At 44.2% G+C, this 20,384-nt stretch overlaps 2 protein-coding genes across 2 annotated transcripts in view; both read left to right on the top strand.

The window, feature by feature from the left end:
* LOC122921490 (neurogenic locus notch homolog protein 1-like) overlaps window positions 1-11,476 on the top strand; it is a 59,739-nt gene extending 48,263 nt beyond the window's left edge. Inside the window, exons 14-17 of the mRNA XM_044271487.1 lie at window positions 5,550-5,783; window positions 10,818-10,973; window positions 11,055-11,240; window positions 11,335-11,476. Coding sequence (XP_044127422.1) covers window positions 5,550-5,783; window positions 10,818-10,973; window positions 11,055-11,240; window positions 11,335-11,372 — 614 coding nt within the window. The 3' untranslated portion in view covers window positions 11,373-11,476. The remainder of the gene's footprint in view (window positions 1-5,549; window positions 5,784-10,817; window positions 10,974-11,054; window positions 11,241-11,334) is intronic.
* RAB19 (RAB19, member RAS oncogene family) overlaps window positions 11,344-20,384 on the top strand; it is a 122,410-nt gene continuing 113,369 nt past the window's right edge. The window contains exon 1 of the mRNA XM_044271489.1: window positions 11,344-11,448. The gene's annotated coding sequence lies outside the window, so the exon portion shown is untranslated. The remainder of the gene's footprint in view (window positions 11,449-20,384) is intronic.

Here is a 20,384-nt window from a genome sequence, read left to right on the forward strand (position 1 = left end):
ATGTGCTGGGGTCATATATGTGCGAAGTACTGATTATCCTATACTTGTTATCCTTCTATGTTTAGAATACTCGCACTTCTATCTTATTTTAGATTGCTACAAAGTTTTGTCTTAGACCAGGCATGCTCAACCTGTGGCCCTCCAGCGGTTGTAAAACTACAACTCCCACCTTCTGTAGGCTGTCCATGAATGATGGTAGTTGTAGTTTTGCAACAGCTGGAGGGCCGCAGGTTGAGCATGCCTGTCTTAGACCATCGGAAGTAATGCAGATCTCTTATCAGATTAGACTGTTGTGCCTTGAAAGTTCATTTTTGGCCAATCTTTCCAACTTGTCTGCTGGTACTACTTCAGTATAGGTTAATATGGCACTCACCAGTACACAGTAGTAAGCATACGGGGCTGCCACATGATGCGTCACAAAATACTTATCGCCAATCGCCTTCCAGTAACAAATAATCAGTAACAAGTCTGCAAGAGAAAATAGCCAGAATGACTTCCAATATGCACTGAAGATGAATCTGGCAAAGGTGGTAGGGAAGAGATTTGGGTACATATTGTAACTAGTGTTGAGCGAACTTGCGATTTGCAAGTTAGGTGTTCAGGTTATCTAAGAATTCCGTAATGGATTTTGTTACCACGGACCATAATGGAATCCTATAAGAGGCATTCCGTATTGCATTCCGTCATAATAGATGGCCATACGGAATGCCTCTTATAGGATTCCATTATGGTCTGTGGTAACGGAATCCATTACGGAATTCTTAGATAACCCGAAGTTGCTAATCGCAAGTTTGCTCAACACTAATTGTAACCAATAAAATGCATGGTCACATTAAAGGGAAAACCCGGATACTCCTGATTAAGGCCTCATACAGAGACATTCATTTTTATGGAATGACTGATCCCTACAGAGAGGGACGCTGGGAGTGCTGATCCCTACAGTGAATTAATAGGTGATAATGTAATGTGTGAGGTGTAGGGAGCATTGATCCTATAGGACCCATAGGAATCTGCGAATCGGGGCAGTAGATCTGGCGACGGGGTGCCTATAGACTCTCATAAAGGCCTCTTGGTTACATATTGTAACCAGTGTTGAGCGAACTTGCGACCATATGTATTTTTCTGTCCGCAAAAATAAACTGATGACATCCGTGTGCATTCCGTATTTTGCGGAACAGAACAGCTGGCCCTTTGTAGAACAGTATTATCCTTGTCCGTAATGCGAACAATAATAGGACATGTTCCATTTTTTTGCGGAACGGACATACGAAAACGGAATGCAAACGGAGTAACTTCAGTTTCCTTTGCGGACCCATTGAAGCAAAAAAACGGAACGGACATGGGAAGAAAATACATTTGTGTGCAAGAGGCCAAACTCACGGCATGAAGAAGTCTGCATCCCTGGATACACAGTAGTGTCTATGTGGACATGCTGGGAGTTGTGGTCCCCAAGCTTTATTTAGACAGCATATATCCCATGAGCCGCTGTGAATCATCAGGTATTTCCTCCTTCCTCTTAGTTCTGCACCCAGACATGTTCAAACTGGGCAAACCTTATCTGAGTGGTTCTTTAAAGCCGCACAACAATAGCCGCCCAGATTTTATGGGCTTGTGGAGCAGGTGTCCTCAGCAGCACATGTGGCCCGGGATATTTTATCCCAAAAAAAGAGATCAAAGAGCAGAGCACGTGATCCTGGGTGCGTGCACTGCGGCTGGCGGTCCGCGCCGCCATTACACCTGGATTATTATAGCTCATTTATTCTGACTTGCTGATTTTCCGGCAGCCTCGGTTACAACCAGAAGATTCTGTGCTGTATTACAACATGTAATTAGAAGGAAAAAAGATGTGTGTGCTAGTTGTTCCCCTAAGTGGCTTGGTGGTAGTGGAGGGAAGGATTAGCACTGGGGCGCCGGGGGGGGGGGGGGGGGGGGGATTGCCAAAATCTTATGTTAAAATCTTATATTAAAAAGGAAAAATATATGTATAAAAATATATATATGTAAGGTTATATAAATATAAAAAAATATATATATATATTTTTCTGCATTGATGGTGCCTTTCCAGACATGATGCAGGCTTCTGAACTGAGCGTTGATAACAACTTGGGTTGTCCTTGTCCTCTTTGGTCCGGATGACATGGCGTCCTAGATTTCCAAAAAGAACTTTGAATCGTGACTCGTCTGACCACAGAACAGTCTTCCATTTTGCCACACTCCATTTTAAATGATCCCTGGCCCAGTGAAAACGCCTGAGCTTGTGGATCTTGCTTAGAAATGGCTTCTTCTTTGCACTGTAGAGTTTCAGCTGGCAACGGGGGATGGCACAGTGGATTGTGTTCACTGACAATGGTTTCTGGAAGTATTCCTGAGCCCATTCTGTGATTTCCTTTACAGTAGCATTCCTGTTTGTGGTGCAGTGTCGTTTAAGGGCACGGAGATCACGGGCATCCAGTATGGTTTTACGGCCTTGACCCTTACGCACAGAGATTGTTCCAGATTTTCTGAATCTTCGGATGATGTTATGCACAGTTGATGAGGATAGATGCAAAGTCTTTGCAATTTTTCGCTGGGTAACACCTTTCTGATATTGCTCCACTATCTTTCTGCGCAACATTGTGGGAATTGGTGATCCTCTACCCATCTTGGCTTCTGAGAGACACTGCCACTCTGAGAAGCTCTTTTTATACCCAATCATGTTGCCAATTGACCTAATTAGTGTTAATTGGTCTTCCAGCTCTTCGTTATGCTCAAATTTACTTTTTCCAGCCTCTTATTGCTACTTGTCCCAACTTTTTTGGGATTTGTTGACACCGTGAAAATTTGAATCAATGTATTTTTCCTTTAAAATGATACATTTACTCGGATTAAACGTTTGATCTGTCATCTACGTTCTATTACCAATAAAATATTGACATTTGCCATCTCCACATCATTGCATTCAGTTTTTATTCACAATTTGTTTAGTGTCCCAACTTTTTTGGAATCCGGTTTGTGCTAACATGGCATATCTATTGATCAAGTGCACATATATATGTATATATATAATTGCATAGAGATATATACAATATACATATGGATGAAATGAATAAAAATGAGGTTGAGTGTAGATATACATATAGATTAAAGGGGAAATGGGTAAGATCGGGGTTGACTGGAAGAGAGAGACTAAATGATAGAATAATGGTCCTATACTGTCTAATGGATGAAATAATGGTCCTATACTGTCTATCGGGTAAAAAATAAAGCTGTATTGTCATATGAATGGTGGGGGTAATATAATATAAAGGGTGTGAATGACGGGTAGAGATAAAATGTAGGGGCATGCCCATAAAATGGAACATTGGATTAGACCATCGGGATGGGCGTTTGGCGAACATATAATAAACAGAACATGTTTGATGTGGAATTTGTATAGATAGATAGATGAATAAGTAAATAAATAGTATGTGCGTATATGTAGAATTTGTATAGAAAAAAAATATATAAATAAAAAAATATATAAATAGTATGCGAGCATATATGCGTATAGGCAAACATACATTAAATAAAACATATTTGATATACAATTTGTACAAATAAATAAATTAATAAATAATGTGGAAACTTTTATGCATACATGAAATCACATACATGTGTGGAGATACATGCATGTGTAAAAGAAGTTTGAATAAGTAATGTAGTCACGGCCCTATTGTATCGAGTCACGGATCCAGAGATTCGGATTATTTTACTTGTGGAGTAATGGTAGAATGTAATTGATCATTAGTATTTATTGTGTTCTAAAGATTCATTGAGGCCGGACGGAATAAGAGAATTAAAGCGGAAAATCCAGTACATTTCTTTTTGACATAATTGTCGAAAGGAATTTGGGATACATTCTATAGGGGTCAAACTCAGGAGAGATGCGTTGCCAGAGTGGACTTGTGCGAAGTGTCTCGAGGCACTATGTTTCATGTATTTTTTGGTTATATTTGAGCGGTAGGAATTGATACGGTCTCTCAGGCTCTGGGTGGTGCGGCCCACGTATTGGAGTCCACATGGGCACTGCAGTATGTATATTAGATAAGATGTGCTGCAGTCCATGTGGCTACATAATGGGATTTTTTCACCTGAAGAGGTGATCTCTACTTCTTTTAACCCGTTTTTGATCGAGAGGCAACATTTGCTGCGGCTGGGTCAGCATTTGAATGAGCCCTTGGGTTTAGTGGTTGCGGTGGTCATGATATTGGTCAGTGGGTTGAGTTTGGGGCAGGATGGTGCTAGCATCTCTTTTAAAGATTTAGCTCTGCGGAAAGTTAGATGTGGTTGTGTGGCGACAGTACTACCTAAAATGGGGTCCTTCTCTAAGATAGGCCAGTGGCGGTTTAGTATTTCTTTAATTCTGTTGTGGGCCGAGTTGTAGGGGGTCACAAAATTTATCCCCTATTGGTGGTATATCTGACTGGTCTTTGTGTTTGGGCTGTTTTTTTTTATATAAGACAATCAGATTGATTTTCCTTTTCTATTTTTTTTATACGAATCAGCCCTTTGGGGTAGCCTTTCTCTAAAAATCTTGTTTTTAGAATGCCTAGTTTTTGTCGCATGACCTGTTCGTTCGAACAATTCCTCCTTAGGCTACTTTCACATTAGCGTTCGGGGCTCCGCTTGTGAGTTCCGTTTGAAGGCTCTCACAAGCGGCCCCAAACGCATCCGTACTGCCCTAATGCATTCTGAGTGGATGCGGATCCGCTCAGAATGCATCAGTCTGGCACCGTTTGTCCTCTGCTCAGCAGGCGGACACCCGAACGCAGCTTGCAGCATTCGGGTGTCCGCCTGGCTGTGCGGAGGCAAACGGATCCGTCCAGACTTACAATGTAAGTCAATGGGGACGGATCCGTTTGAAGTTGACACAATATGGCTCAATTTTCAAACGGATCCGTCCCCCATTGACTTTCAATGTAAAGTCAAAACGGATTAGTTTGCATTATCATTTTTGGTTCATGGTAATGCAAACGGTAATGCGCAGGATCTCCGAATGTCGGGGGACAGGAAAATACCGTCCAGCGAAGTGAATACTAATGAGATGGGCGTGTCTAAGGATCCGGCAGTTGGGGCGCGGGCTGGGCAGAAAGGAGAGGTGATTATAAAGATGATTTTTCACGTTTAACAATGCGCACAGGGATGATACTTATATGAATTGGGAACTTATTATAAGACCTAGGGGGGCATATAAAGAGCTGATTATCCTCAGAAGGCCTGTCAGTGTCCCTTTAAGGACACATTTTTTGTAAATCAATGAAAACCCCCTCCCCATATGATCTGAGAAGGCAGTAAATCATTCTTCCTGTTTGGCTAATCTTTGACTTATTTTATACATGTTATGCCTTTTGTAGGATTTTCTGGTCAAACTGCGAGTAAAATATTGACTGTTCGGGAAACCATTGCAAGAATGGAGGCACCTGTGTGGATGGAGTGAACACCTACAACTGCCGGTGTTCTCCGGACTGGACAGGTCCACATCTCATATCTGAGTGCTGCCACATAGTAACCCCATCTTTCTCAACTCACAGGCCAGTACTGCACTGAAGATGTTGATGAGTGCCAGCTGATGCCAAACGCCTGTCAGAATGGAGGCACCTGCCGCAATACCCACGGAGGGTACAACTGTGTTTGTGTCAACGGCTGGACCGGAGAGGACTGCAGTGAGAACATTGATGACTGTGCCAACGCTGCTTGTAACAATGGAGCCACCTGCCATGATCGCGTGGCGTCCTTCTATTGCGAGTGTCCACATGGCCGCACAGGTAAGGACAGATCGTCTGAAGAGGATTCTGGGAAGAGTTCTCGTTTGTAGCTTGTTTCTTCACACCCATTTTATCCTTTTCTCGCTCGTATCATTGGGGGGACAAAGAAGACCATGGGTATAGCTGCTGCCACTAGGAGGCGACACTAAGCAAAAAAAAAAGGGCTAGCTCCTCCTCTCAGATACTGAGCTAATCAGTTTTAGCTTAGTGTCCGTAGGAGGCAGACCTCCCTGCTTTGCGGGTCTGCTGATTTTATTTTATTTTTTTCTTTAAATTTTTCTCTTTATCGTTCCTTTAGCTGGGCTGATGGCAGTCTCCAAGCTGCCTGCATTCCCACCCAATAGATGGGATTCCAGGGGGTCCCCAAGCCCGCTGCTCGTTCCTGGTCTCCAAAAGGCAAGGAGGTTCCTAAAGCCTCTGTATTCTGCCAGCTTTCGGGTCACCAGGTCCAGCCTCCGTTCCCGGAAGTAGCCTACCAAAGCTGTTGAGCCAGGGGGGCAGAAAACGCCAGACGGGTGAGTATTCTTAGTCCCCATTCCTCCTCCCTCCCCCTTCTCAGGTTTTCCCATGTGAATATTCCCCAAGGAGGCCTACTTACCTCCACCTGAGGCCTCGGTTTCGGGGGGGTGGGGCAACTTCTGCTTACTCCTAGAGATGCAGCATAAGTGGGTGAGCGCCTTCTGCGTGCTTGGTCCAACTCACCCCCTTGGTATGGAGAGGCAGGACATCAAAAGCCATTGGAGTAGCTGTAGGAAAAAGACTACTCAGCTGAAACATTGCACATACATTAAGGAAAATAAATAAATAAAAAAACACCCCTGGCTTGCTTTAAAGGGAACCTGTCACCGGGATTTTGTGTATAGAGCTGAGGACATGGGTAGCTAGATGGCCGCTAGCACATCCGCAATACCCAGTCCCCATAGCTCTGTGTGCTTTTATTGTGTAAAAAAAAAGATTTGATACATATGCAAATTACCCTGAGATGAGTCCTGTCCCTGACTCATCTCACATACAGGACTCATCTCAGGTTAATTTGCATATGTATAAAAAAAATTTTTTATTATTTTTTACACAATAAAAGCACACAGAGCTATGGGGACTGGGTATTGCGGATGTGCTAGCGGCCATCTAGCAACCCATGTCCTCAGCTCTATACATAAAATCCCGGTGACAGGTTCCCTTTAATCCCCACCAACTGCCCAATAAGCTACACCCCTGCCTTCTGCTTAACCCTTTCCTTGCCTCAGCACTACTGTACTAAGGAAAAGCTCACTGGGCTCTCTGCTGAGGCTTACAGTGCTGGTTATTAGTACAGACGGATGTGTCTGCAGTTTCCCTAGCTCTATTTTGTTAGAATTGAGCTAACAAAAAACAACTATATATTTATATATTATTAACCCTTGAAGCTATCTGGTCCTTCTGAACCTAGTTATCACGCCATTTTGTAGGCAAAATTTCTATCCCCTACCACTGGATACATACGTCCTATAGCGTAAGCGGAATCCTGGCACTACCGCTGGATACCTCCCTCCCCTGTAGCTTACCCTCCTTCTATAGGCGGAGTAGTTACACTACCACATTCCCTTCCCTCCTTAGGCGGAATATGTGCACTCGCCACTGGATACCGTACGGCCTGTAGCATTGCCCTTTTTCAATAGGCGGCGTGATTGCCCCTGCACTGGATACCATATGGCCTGTATCATTACCCTCCTTCCTTAGGCGGAGTAATTGCCCTTGCGCTGGATACCATGCGGCCTGTAGCATTACCCTCTTTCCATAGGCGGAGTAATTGTCCTTGCACTGGATACCATATAGCCTGTAGCATTACCCTCTTTCCATAGGTGGTGTACTTGCTCTACCACTGGATACTGTACAGCCCGTGCTATTACCCTCCTTCTGTAGGAGGAGTAATTGAACCCTGGTTGGGCTCTGTACGGCCTGTAGCATTGCCCTCCTTCCTTAGGTGGTGTAATGGCACTTCCACTGGGTACTGTACGGCCCGTACCATTATCCTCTTTCCATGGGCAGACTAATCCTCTATCGGCGAGTGTTTACAACCCATTGGTTCCTATACGTCCGGCAGCATTGCCCTCTTTCCATGGGCGGAATATTTATACCACCACTGGATACCGTAAATCCGGTAGCGTTACCCTCCTTCCGTAGTGGAAGTATTTGCACTTACTCTGGGTACTGGACATTATGTAGCATTACCCTCCTTCTATAGAGTAATTGCACTACCACTGGATCCTGTACGTCCTGTTGCATTGCTCCCTACGCAGGCGGAGTGATTGCACTAATGCTGGATATCATCTGTCCTGTCGGTTTTCCCCCTTATATAGGTGGTTTAGTTGCACCGCAGTTGCATACTGTAGATCCTGTAGCATTATCTTGCTTCTATAGAGTAATTGCACTATCACTGGATCCTGGACAGACTGCCGCATTACCCTCCTTTCTAAGGCAGAGTATTGCACTTCCACCGGATACCATACGTCCTGTTGCATTAACCCCTCTGCAGGCGGAGTAATTACTCTTATACTAGATATCATCTGTCCTGTCGGCTTTCCCCCTTCCATTGGGGGATTAGTTGCACCACAATTGCGTGCTATAGATCCTGTAGCATTACCGTCCCCCTATTGACGGAGTAGTTGCACAACCAGTAGTGCTTGCACTACCAGGGGACCCTGTACATCTTTTAGGTTCCCCTCTTTCCATCAGCGGAGTAATTCCACTACCACTGAAAACTGTTCCTCCTATTACGTTATCCTTCTTTCTTGGGTAGAGTAATTGCTTCAACATTGTCTATCCCGACTACTCTCATTTGTTCCTTGTTGCATGGCATCCCGTTCCATGGGTGTCATATTGGCTAGACACGGTCCCTACCATCGCCTTATCCCCCGTCATAGCTGGTGTTTTGACACTATTGCTGGATACTGTGACTGCTTCACACTACCCCCTTCCTCAGGCAGTCTTAGTTTGGATTGGTGTCTGCGCCTATGTGGAAGTCTTGGTCTTCCAGGTTGGCCTGTAGCTCTAACAGGCCGTTGGTATACCTCATACCTTTCCTCTTGCCTTGAGTCCCTGTGAGGGGCAGTTTCATTTGGTGGATTGTCATTGGCACGCCCTGCGTCCACACTCCTTGCGTAGGTGGAACGTCTGCTCTGATTGCCGGTTTCCTCCTTCTCAGGTGAAGTGTTGCGCTAGAACCAATTCTTGGTAGCTATTGCTGTTGTCCTTATTTTCAGGTGGAGTCTCTCCTCTGACCCTAGAGGCCATAGTTGTTGCTATCGCCTCCCCCCTGTGAGGCAGTCTTTGCATGGGTGGGAGACACTCCATTTATGGTTTTCTCCTCATCCCCTTCCTCCATTTGGAGTATCGGCCCTGGCATTCCGGCGGTATCTACACAGCATTTCTCCTTCTAGGCATGGTACCTTCTCGCTAGTTGTAGTTGTGATTGTGTCTACATTTCCTTCTTCCACAGGGGGCACTTTGCTTATGTTCTGCCATGACACGCTGCGGCTGAGGGTTTTGCTCACTTCTGCTGGGCGTTGGTAAGTTTTCTGTACCTGGTGTAACCTACCGGTTTCTATAGTGCTGGCTTAGCGCCTTGTTCCCTTTTAAATGTACCGCATTGCCTATACAATCTACTACGGTGACAGCATCAGCGTTCCCTCCGTGTTGAGTTTGCATATGTGAGTTGTCTACATGGCTCCACTCACCGGGTCGAGCGGTCGTACTGCCCTTGTTGTCACCCCTAAGTGCTGATTTTCTACTAAGCCGCATCCGCTTCTCCCCTTCAGCAGGGCGAGTTGTTGCGCTCCCCCCACATACTGTTACTGCCTACTCGGCCAGTGTTCATAGCCATTGGGTTCTCGTTTGCCCCCTTTCTGCTGTGTGGTGCCTGCGCGGGTGGTGTTGGTTCTGTTACCAGTTTTTTTCTGGGACTTTGTGGCATTCGGGGTGCACACTCTTCCTGGCACAATATTTTTCCTATCTCTGGTTCCTGTCTGCAGCTTCCGATTAGGTCTGCCAGTTCAGGCAGCCTTCAGTGGAGTATAAGACTGCTTCTCTCCTCTCTTGTTCTGGATTTTTTTCTGGTGGGCCATTCTCATGCCTGACTTCCAGGTTCTTTAGCCCTGACTTGTTCGTCATGGTCCCGCTTGAATGTTCTTCTCTTCTGGCAGTCCGGTATGGTGTGTGGAGCCTTTGCCTTCGGGCATCCCTACTTCTTCCTCCATGGGGGGCAAGTTTTGTCACATCTGCAGTTCTTTGGCCCTTGATATCCAGACGCCATTTGTAGTTCGTCTTCTTCCTTTGGATCCAGGCCACGTATTTCTCTCCTGCATTTTCCGCAATCGCTCCATTGCTTTTGGTGACTGTCTTGTCTTCATTCTTGTCCACCTTCTGGATATTCTGTGTGCTCTCCACTTCTTCTATTCAGCGTATTCAGCTGCTCTCTGGCTGGCCTTCCGGGGAATTGGTCTTCCCGTCCCTTTTCAGGGTTCCTGGTGTGTCTTTCCCCCACATTTCTGTGCGGGGCCTTATGACTGGCCTTGGATTTGTTCTGTTCTTGTTCCCTCCCCATGGTACTGCTCTTTAATGTCCCATTGTCTTCTGTGTCCCCAAATGATACAAGTGAGAAAATAAGATTTTTTGTGTTTACATGTAAAATCCTTTTCTCGCTGAGTTCATTGGGGGACACAGCTTCCACCCTCTATGTACATTGCTGATTCTACTAGATGGGTCCTTCTGGTTCTTGATGATGACCCATCTCCGGTTTTCTTCCTTTTTTTATTGTGTTTTGTTGGCTTCTCCTGGCTGCTCCTACTGCTTTTGTACAAACTGATTAACTCAGTGTCTGCAGGAGGGATATAGCTGATAGGAGGAGCTAACACTTTTTTTGCTTAGTGTCGCCTCCTAGTGGCAGCAGCCATACTCATGGTCTTCTGTGTCCCCCAATGAACTCAGCAAGAAAAGGATATTACAGGTAAGCACAAAAAAATCCTATTTTTGCGTGCGTCCTTTCTTGCGTTACAGGTCTGCTTTGTCACCTGGATGACGCTTGTATTAGCAACCCCTGCAACGAAGGCTCCAACTGTGACACCAACCCAGTGAACGGCAAGGCCATCTGCACCTGCCCCTCCGGCTACACCGGGCCTGCCTGCAACCATGATGTGGACGAATGTTCTCTTGGTGAGGAGCTTTTGAATTAATGAATAACATAACGTTGAACATTAATAGAAAGTCACATTAACCCTTCTTTCCAATATACAGGTGCCAACCCCTGTGAGCATGGCGGAAAATGCATCAACACCCAGGGCTCTTTCCAGTGCAACTGCCTCCCGGGCTACACAGGACCTCGCTGCCAGACTGACATTAATGAGTGTCTGTCCAACCCCTGTCAGAACGATGGCACTTGTCTGGACCAGATTGGAAGGTTCCAGTGTATCTGTATGCCAGGTGCGCCCATCTGGGGTTATAGGATGATTGGCAGCATGCACCCCCTTGTTCTGGTATTGTTAAGTTGTTGAACTCTTACCCTTTCATTTGTTAGGTTATGAAGGGAAGTTCTGCGAGATCAATACAGACTAATGTGCCAGCAGCCCCTGCCAACACAATGGCCGATGCATCGATAAAATCAACGAGTTTCACTGCGAATGCCCTACAGGTGAGAAAACGGATCGATAGGACAGCGCTTTCTGGCAAGGTTACAGCTAATCTGCACCTGTAGGCATCTTCATTGCATCTGCTCATCAGCTGACGTACGGCTTGGAGATGGGTCGATTAGGCTTTACGATCAGGGTGATGATATATTGTAATCCCCTATAGGAATGAATGACAGGAGGAGTTTTCTCCAGACAATGGGCTCAGTCTGGATAATGACTTGCGCTCTTCTTGTCTAATATAAGACATAATTACAAAGAATATTTCACATAATGGGCATTAGTTCCTTCGCAGTCAGTCAATAAAAGAAAATGCTGTATCCTGCAGATTCTGCTTCTCTGCTGCTCCATATGTAGCAGTGCTGACTGGTACAACGCTCATGTGCGGCGTAGGTGTGGGGGGCAGCGTTATACGCAAGCAGGAGACAACATCTAATCCCTGAAAAGATTCTGCAGTCCTGGGATGTGGATATAAAACAAAAGGAAAAGGCGATGTGCTGGGGTCGTATATGTGCGAAGTACTGATTATCCTATACTTGTTATCCTTCTATGTTTAGAATACTCGCACTTCTTTTTTTTTTTTTTTTAGATTGCTACAAAGTTTTGTCTTCACTTAACCACAAAGTTGTAAGCCAATGTCTAGCAATAAGTATCAAAGAAGGAATTATCATTAAAATTGACCTGTCGCCTCTCTTGACTGTTTTATTAACCACTTGCATTCCCCATGTATTAACTATTCTGGAGCATCTATTCTTTTGACTCTGTTGTGCCTTTACTTTATTATTCCTTCTCGAAGCTATGAATGAATTACTAACAGTCTGCAATAAAGGTCTAGATGGTGCTACCAGTTGGGGGGTGTCCCTGCACAGTCTGACACTGGTAGCACTGACTGGATAGTGTCAGACTGTAGAAGGACACACCCCAACTGGTAACACCCATATGGACCTTCATTACAAACTGCCAGTAATTAATTCATAACTTCTAGCAGGAATAATACAGGGACAGTACAACTCAGAGTGATAAGAATAGATGCTCCAGAATTTTCATTACATGGGGAATGCAGGTAGTTGCTAAAACACCCATGTCAGGAGAGGTGCTGGGTCCTCTTTAAATCAATTGTGCGAGATGGCGTTTTGTCCCTAGATCTATTACTAACTAATCCTGTTAATAATCTATGGGCTTGATTTATTCTTTATGTATCCAGCTGACTTATACACATGTATGCATGTTGTTTTACAGCTCAACCACTGTAGATCAGTATTTTATGATACAATATTTGAGACAATAACTATATATATTACTGTATATACCTCCTTGGCCCCTATAAAATAAAATACAATAACCAATATTTGACAATATTGTACACCATTTCACAAGCTAATAAAGCATGCAGTGAGATACGCTATGCTCATGTAGGCCTACCTGTATTCATTTACTGTATAGAGAACAGAGATAAATTTTCAGCATTCCATGCAAACATACAGAGTTCCTTCACTGCCAGCAGGTCCCGCTATGTAAGTCACTGTGGGACCTACCTGGCAGCAGGGAATATCACTCAAGCCATGTACATAAGAGATTGACCAAGAATCAGCTTCAAGAAGCAAGTGCTTTTATTTTAAACTTTTTTATTTTTTGTAGTCGAGCATTATTTAGAAATGAAAGGTGTTGTCTCACTTCAGCAAATAGCATTTATCATGTAGAGAAAGTTAATACAATGAACTTTCTGATGTATTGTGATTGTCCAGATTGCCTCCTTTGCTGGCTTGATTAATTTTTCCATCAGATTATGCACTGCTCGTATCCAGGGGTTATGACCACCCTGCAATCCAGCAGTGGTGGTCATGCCTGCACACTATAGGAAAAAGTGCTAGACTATGCACACTCCCATTGCCCAAGCCAGCACTTTTTCCTGTAGTGTGCAAGCACGACCACTGCTGCTGGGTTGCAAGGTGGTCGTAACCCCTGGATATGAGTAATGTTTAACCACTTCAGCCCCCCTAGCTTAAACCACCTTAATGACCAGACCACTTTTTACAATTCTGCACTACACTACTTTCACGGTTTATCGCTCGGTCATACAACTTACCACCCAAATGAATTTTACCTCCTTTTCTTCTCACTAATAGAGCTTTCATTTGGTGGTATTTCATTTCTGCTGACATTTTTGCTTTTTTTGATATTAATCAAAATTGACCAAAATGTTTGCAAAAAAATGACATTTTTCATTTTCTGTTGTAAAATTTTTCAAATAAAACTCAATTTTTATATATTTTTTTCAAAATTTATTGTTCTACATGTCTTTGATATAAAAAAGAGCAATAAGTGTAATTTATAGGTTTGGGTAAAAGTTATAGCGTTTACAAACTATGGTGCAAAAAAATTAATTTACGCACTTTGACTTTCTGAGCACCTGTCACGTTTCCTGAGGTTCAACAATGCCCAGACAGTAGAAACACCCCACAAATGACCCCATTTCGGAAAGTAGACACCCTAAGGTATTCGCTGATGGGCATAGTGAGTTCATGGAAGTTTTTATTTTTTGTCACAAGTTAGCGGAAATGGAATTTTTTTTTTTTTTCTTACAAAGTCTCATATTCCACTAACTTGTGACCATGCCCCTGACAAAATACCTTGGGGTGTCTTCTTTCCAAAATGGGGTCACTTGTGGGGTATTTATACTGCCCTGGCATTTTAGGGGCCATAAAGCGTGAAAAGTAGTTTGGAATCCAAATGCCTAAAAATGCCCTCCTAAAAGGTGCTCTTTGGAATGTATGCCCCTTTGTGCACCTAGACTGCAAAAAAGTGTCACACATGTGGTATCGCCGTACTCAGGAGAAGTAGAGCAATGTGTTTTGGGGTGTATTTTTACATATACCCATGCTGGGTGAGATAAATATCTCTGTAAAAGACAACTTTTCCCATTTTTTATACAAAGTTGTCATTTTACAGAGATATTTCTCTCACTCGGCGATACCACATGTGTGACACTTTTTTGCAGCCAAGATGCGCAAAGGGGCCCAAATTCCAATGAGTACCTTTTAGGAGGGCATTTTTAGGCATTTGGATTTCAAACTACTTCTTACGCTTTAGGGCCCCTAAAATGCCAGGGCAGTATAAGTACCCCACATAAGACCCCATTTTGGAAAGAAGACACCCCAAGGTATTCTGTGAGGGGCATGGCGAGTTCATAGAAGTTTTTTTTTTTTTGGCACAAGTTAGCGGAAAATGTTTTTTTTTTTTTTCTTACAAAGTCTCATATTCCACTAACTTGTGACAAAAATGTGGGGTATTTATACTGCCCTGGCATTTTAGGGGCCCTAAAGCATGAGAAGAAGTCTGGAATCCAAATGTCTAAAAATGCTTCTAAAAGGTACTCATTGGAATTTGGGCCCTTTGCGCACCTAGGCTGCAAAAAAGTGTCACACATGTGGTATCGCCGTACGCAGGAGAAGTAGGGCAATGTGTTTTGGGGTGTATTTTTACATATACCCATGCTGGGTGAGAGAAATATCAAACATTTTTTTATACAAAGTTGTCAATTTACTGAGATATTTCTCTCACCCAGCATGGGTATATGTAAAAATAGACCCCAAAACACATTGCCCTACTTCTCCTGAGTACAGCGATACCAGATGTGTGACACTTTTTTGCAGCCAAGGGGCCCAAATTCCAATGAGTACCTTTAGGATTTCACAGGGCATTTTTACGCATTTGGATTCCGTGAGGGGTATGGTGAGTTCATGTAAGATTATATTTTTTGTCACAAGTTAGTGGAATATGAGACTTTGTAAGAAAAAACAAAAATCAATTTCTGCTAAACTGTGGCAAAAAAAAAATCTTCTATGAACTCGCCATGCCCTTCAAAAGTGATCTTTATAGCGCCGCAGCGATTTTACAGTGTTTTTGCAGTGATCAGAAAAAAAATAATTCTGTCACTGCGGTGGGGCGGACTGAATGCAAGTGTGTGCACAAGATCAGGCCTGATCGGGCGAACACTGCGTTTTTTGTAGAGCCTATAGAACATGTCCTATTGTTGTCCGCAATTGCGGACCAGAAAAGGCATTTTCTATATAGTTCTGGCCATGTGCGGATCCACAAAATGCGGAAAGCACATTGCCGGTGTCCGTGTTTTGCTGATCTTCCGCGGATCCGCAAAACGCATACGGACGTCTGAACGGAGCCTGACAGGGGGGTGATCAATGACAGGGGGGTGATCAGGGAGTCTATATGGGGTGATCAGGGGTTAATAAGGGGTTAATAAACGACGGGGGGGGGGGGGGGTGTAGTGTGGTGTGGTGATTGGTGCTACTTACAGAGCTGCCTGTGTCCTCTGGTGGTCGATCCAAGGAAAAGGGACCACCAGAGGACCAGGTAGCAGGTATATTAGACGCTGTTAACAAAACAGCGTCTAATATACTTTTTTAGGGTTAAAAAAATCGCATCTACAGCCTGCCAGCGAATGATCGCCGCTGGCAGGCTGTAGATCAACTCGTTTAACTTGCGATCCTGTGAACACGCGCTCCTGTGAGCACGCCTTCACAGGAAATCTCGCGTCTCGCGAGATGACTTGCCAGCGCGTCAAGGAGGAATAACCCGGCCGCCCGCAGGACGCATCACTGCGTTAGGCGGTCGGAAGGTGGTTAATGTAATGGAAAAATGAATCTAGCCAGTAAATGAGGCAAAATGGACAATACACTACATGATAAATGCCATAAAGTGAGACAACCCCTTTAACTTATAAAGTCTCCATTGACTCCAAAATTGGTTGTTGCAAAACACGCAGATTTACTAAGTGTTTTAATCCTTTGAGAAACTAATTAGGATTAAAGTTATTACATGGCATTAGACCATCGGAAGTAATGGAGATCTCTTATCAGATTAGACTGTTGTGCCTTGAAAGTTCATTTGTGGCCAATCTTTCCAACTTGTCTGCTGGTACTACTTCAGTATAGGTTAATATGGCACTCACCAGTACACAGTAGTAAGCATACGGGGCTGCCACATGATGCGTCACAAAATACTTATCGCCAATCGCCTTCCAGTAACAAATAATCAGTAACAAGTCTGCAAGAGAAAAAAGCCAGAATGACTTCCAATATGCACTGAAGATGAATCTGGCAAAGGTGGTAGGGAAGAGATTTGGGTACATATTGTAACTAGTGTTGAGCGAACTTGCGATTTGCAAGTTAGGTGTTGGAGTTATCTAAGAATTCTGTAATGGATTCCGTTACCACGAACCATAATGGAATCTTATAAGAGGCATTCCGTATTGCTTTCCATCATAATAGATGGCCATACGGAATGCCTCTTAAAGGATTCCATTATGGTCCGTGGTAACGGAATCCATTACGGAATTCTTAGATAATCCGAAGTTGCTAATCGCAAGTTCGCTCAACACTAATTGTAACAAATAAAATGCATAGTCGCATTAAAGGGCAAACCCGGATACTCCTGATTAAGGCCTCATGCACATACCATATTTTTAGTCCGCATCTAATCTGCATTTTTGCGGATCTCATGCAGAGACATTCATATCTATGGGGCTGCAAGAAATGCGGACAGCACACAGATGTTATCCATGTGCTGTCCGCATCCTCGCAGCCATATGTCTGTCCAGCAAAAAAAATAGAATATGTCCTATTCATGTCCATTGTGCGGAATGAGATAGTTCAGGGCACATTTACAGACTGCAAAACACATATGGTCATGTGCATGAGGCCTAACTGTGTACATGGTGCAGTAATCATTCTTAAAGGGGTTGTCCCATTACAACAACGTAACCCCTTATCAATAGGATAGGGGATAAGTGTCTGGTCAGTGGGGGTCCCACCGAACAGGGACCAGGGTTGTCCTGTTTGACTGGAGTAATTTTCAGCTCTAATGGACTGCACAGGATAGGGGTTAAGTGAGTGGGGGTCATTGGGGGGTCCATGTTCCTTGTTTGAATGCAGCGCTGGACGAGTGTACAAGCTACCGCTCCATTCCACTCCAAAGGGGCTGCCGGAGATAGCTGAGCACTTGTATTCATCTGTCTGTAATAGTCCCAAAGTGTTGAATGGAGCAGCAAATGCACGTGCATGTCTGCTGCTCCATACAAACGAGGGAACACGGGCTCCTGTTTCTGTCATTGGCAGGGCCCCTAGCACTCTGTGGATAGGGGATAAATTGTTGTAATCCCACAACCCCTGTAATCAAGAAAAATTGGGTTTAACTGGTAAATGCTGCAGTTTTTATAAGTAAACTGGATTATGTTTCTTCTAAATTTGACTCCCATCGTGCCTTTGCATGGGAAATAGATAAATAGATAAAGGGAAATCCTAAGTAATAGGAATGCCCTTCGATAGTTTATCCATGTTGTCCCGGCCTCCACTTACTTGAAATGAGGTAGCCTGAAGTTATTGCAACATTCAACTTCACCAATAAAGGGTCTCCCCCAGCGTGTTATGCTCCACATATAGTATGTAATAGCGATACATTTCCAGACGTCAACTTACGATGTGTTTACACAGAGTAACAAGATTGCATTTACATTTACAGTAATGCTCACCACTGACACCACATGTATCGTTATATGACGTGCATGGCCTATATCTATATATAGAGCCGTATATATAAGATCACCCACCCTGCTGAGCCGTATAAAATGCCTACTGCTTGTTAGACTGTGATATACATCTGCGATTCGAGAAATTACATACAGGTAACCTGTTACCAGCAAGGCCTTCATGTTGGCGGAATCTCAGGCATGGGGGTGTCGGACGTCAGAAGCTGAGCTCCGCCCTCACCGCTTGATCTGGAGCTGGCGTCCCACGTGGGGGACACCGGGAGAAGTGGCTGGGGGAGACGCTGGCCATGATATTCAGCGCAGTGATCCCTGCTTTGCCCGATGGATCGTGGTCCCCTAGTGGCAGCCTTAATGGAGTTGTCTGGAGGAGAAGCGCTTCTGTCTCAGTAACTTGGTAACTCCCGGGCCTGGGGGGGAAAGTGAGAGCGGGCTGACAGCGCTGATCTGCTGCAAAGGAGTGCAAGTTCTCTGAGGTGAAAGCCAAAAGAAAATCCTTAGGTGGAGAAGAAGGTGGAGGTAATATTTGGGAGGTGTGAGAGTGAAGATGTGCTTCTGAGTGGAACCTACCTATAGGACTGGTATGGCACTGACTTATTCAGAACCCCCAAACTAACTATAAGCTACCAATACTCTAATATTGAGGACACCTCCTAACCCCCCGTATCCTACAAGTTGACCTGTGGATTGAACTGTTGAATGGTGGATTACTCCTTTTCTTGTGTAATGAGTGACTTGTGACACTAATCTACTACTACTAATCCTGAACTAAATCCTATTAGATAAGCTCATATCTGAGGTTTTTTCCTGTTACTCAAAGACGCATCAAACATGGTCAAGGATTGACATGGTATTGGGTAATAGGGAATTGCTAGATAGAAATATAACATCTATAAAATATGTACCCATGGTTATGACAGATGATTGTGCAGTTATAATGGAGATTCGGCCCTCGATTAAACAAGATCCTATGATGTTCAGATGTAACCCTCATTGGTTTGAATTTGTTTAAAGGGCAGGGAGGTATTAAAGGGGTTATCCCATCATAATGATCACTGTTAAATCTGTTAATGATTTGACAGTGATCATTTTTGTTAATATATTTGATTAACAAATTCCCACCGTTTAGGATAAAATTCATCCCCACTTACCTCATTGTTGTCCTTCGGTCTCCCCTGGTTATGGCCACCGCTCTTCTCCGGAATCCCGGTGGCCGCGCTTGCGCAGAAGACTCCTTCTTTTCCCTCGGCCAGGCCGCTCGCTGTCCTGAACGCGCACGCCACCGCACATGCGCAATGGTGACTTTTCCTGGCCAGAATAGTACAGGGCCGTGAACACGCACGCCAAATCTGTACTATACTGGCCAGGAATAAGTCACCATGGCGCATGCGCGGCGGCGTGTGCATTCAGTCCAGCGCGCGGCCCGGCCGGGAGAAGACTTTAATCAAGATGAAGCCCGCCCCCAGCCAGAATCCAGAAAGTGAACGGCGCGCTGGCAGCAGGTAAGTATGACAAGGCGAAGTGGGATAACCCCTTTAAGGAAGAATTGAGGTTCTTTTTTTCTGTAAATAGATGATCAGCCAATAAACAGGTTGTCTGGGATGCGGCAAAATCGTTCTTGAGAGGTTTATTATATAAACAAGTAAGCAATTGGAAAAAACAAGTAAAAAATAAAACGCACTTTGCAGAACAGAAATGAAAAAAGGCTAAAGAGTCCTGTGTAGAAGATGCCCCTCACCAGATAAACCTGAGAAATTGGGAAGAGGAATATAGGAAAGTTAACCACTTCACGTCCGCCCATAGAATATAAACGTCCTATGGGTGGTTGTTTATCTCTGAATGGACATTCTGGAACGTCCATTCAGAGATGGCAACTGCACGCTAATCGTGCAGCTGCCGAGCGGGGGGCCCGCTGTCAATGACAGCAGGGCAACCCAGAGAGAAGGCAAGGACCATTCCTAGGTGTCCCTGCCTTCTAAATCGCACTTCCTGTTCCTACGTTCCTGGTCATGTGATCGCAGGGCCCGGAGAGTGCAGGAGCTCTCGGGTCTTCCATAGACCTCGATAAGCCCTGCACTGAGGCTGTACAGCACAGTTTAGTGCTGTACAGCCTCTCTGGGGGTGTATTTCCCCTGTAACTGGGGCTACTATGTCAGCTCCAGTTACAGGAGAAATCAATAGTGAAAAAAAATAAAATGAAGTTAAATGTCCCCCAGAGGTCTTGTATGACCTTTTATAGGGGACGCAAAGTGTAAAATAAAAAAAAGTGCTTAAAAAAAACTAAAAAAACAAAAAAACAATTAAGTAATTAAAAAAAATGTTAAAAATAGAAGAAAAAAAATACATATTTGATATTACTGCGTCCGTAACGACCGGCTC

The sequence above is a fragment of the Bufo gargarizans genome, chromosome 11 (assembly GCF_014858855.1).
Source record: "Bufo gargarizans isolate SCDJY-AF-19 chromosome 11, ASM1485885v1, whole genome shotgun sequence".
Lineage (NCBI taxonomy): Eukaryota > Metazoa > Chordata > Amphibia > Anura > Bufonidae > Bufo > Bufo gargarizans.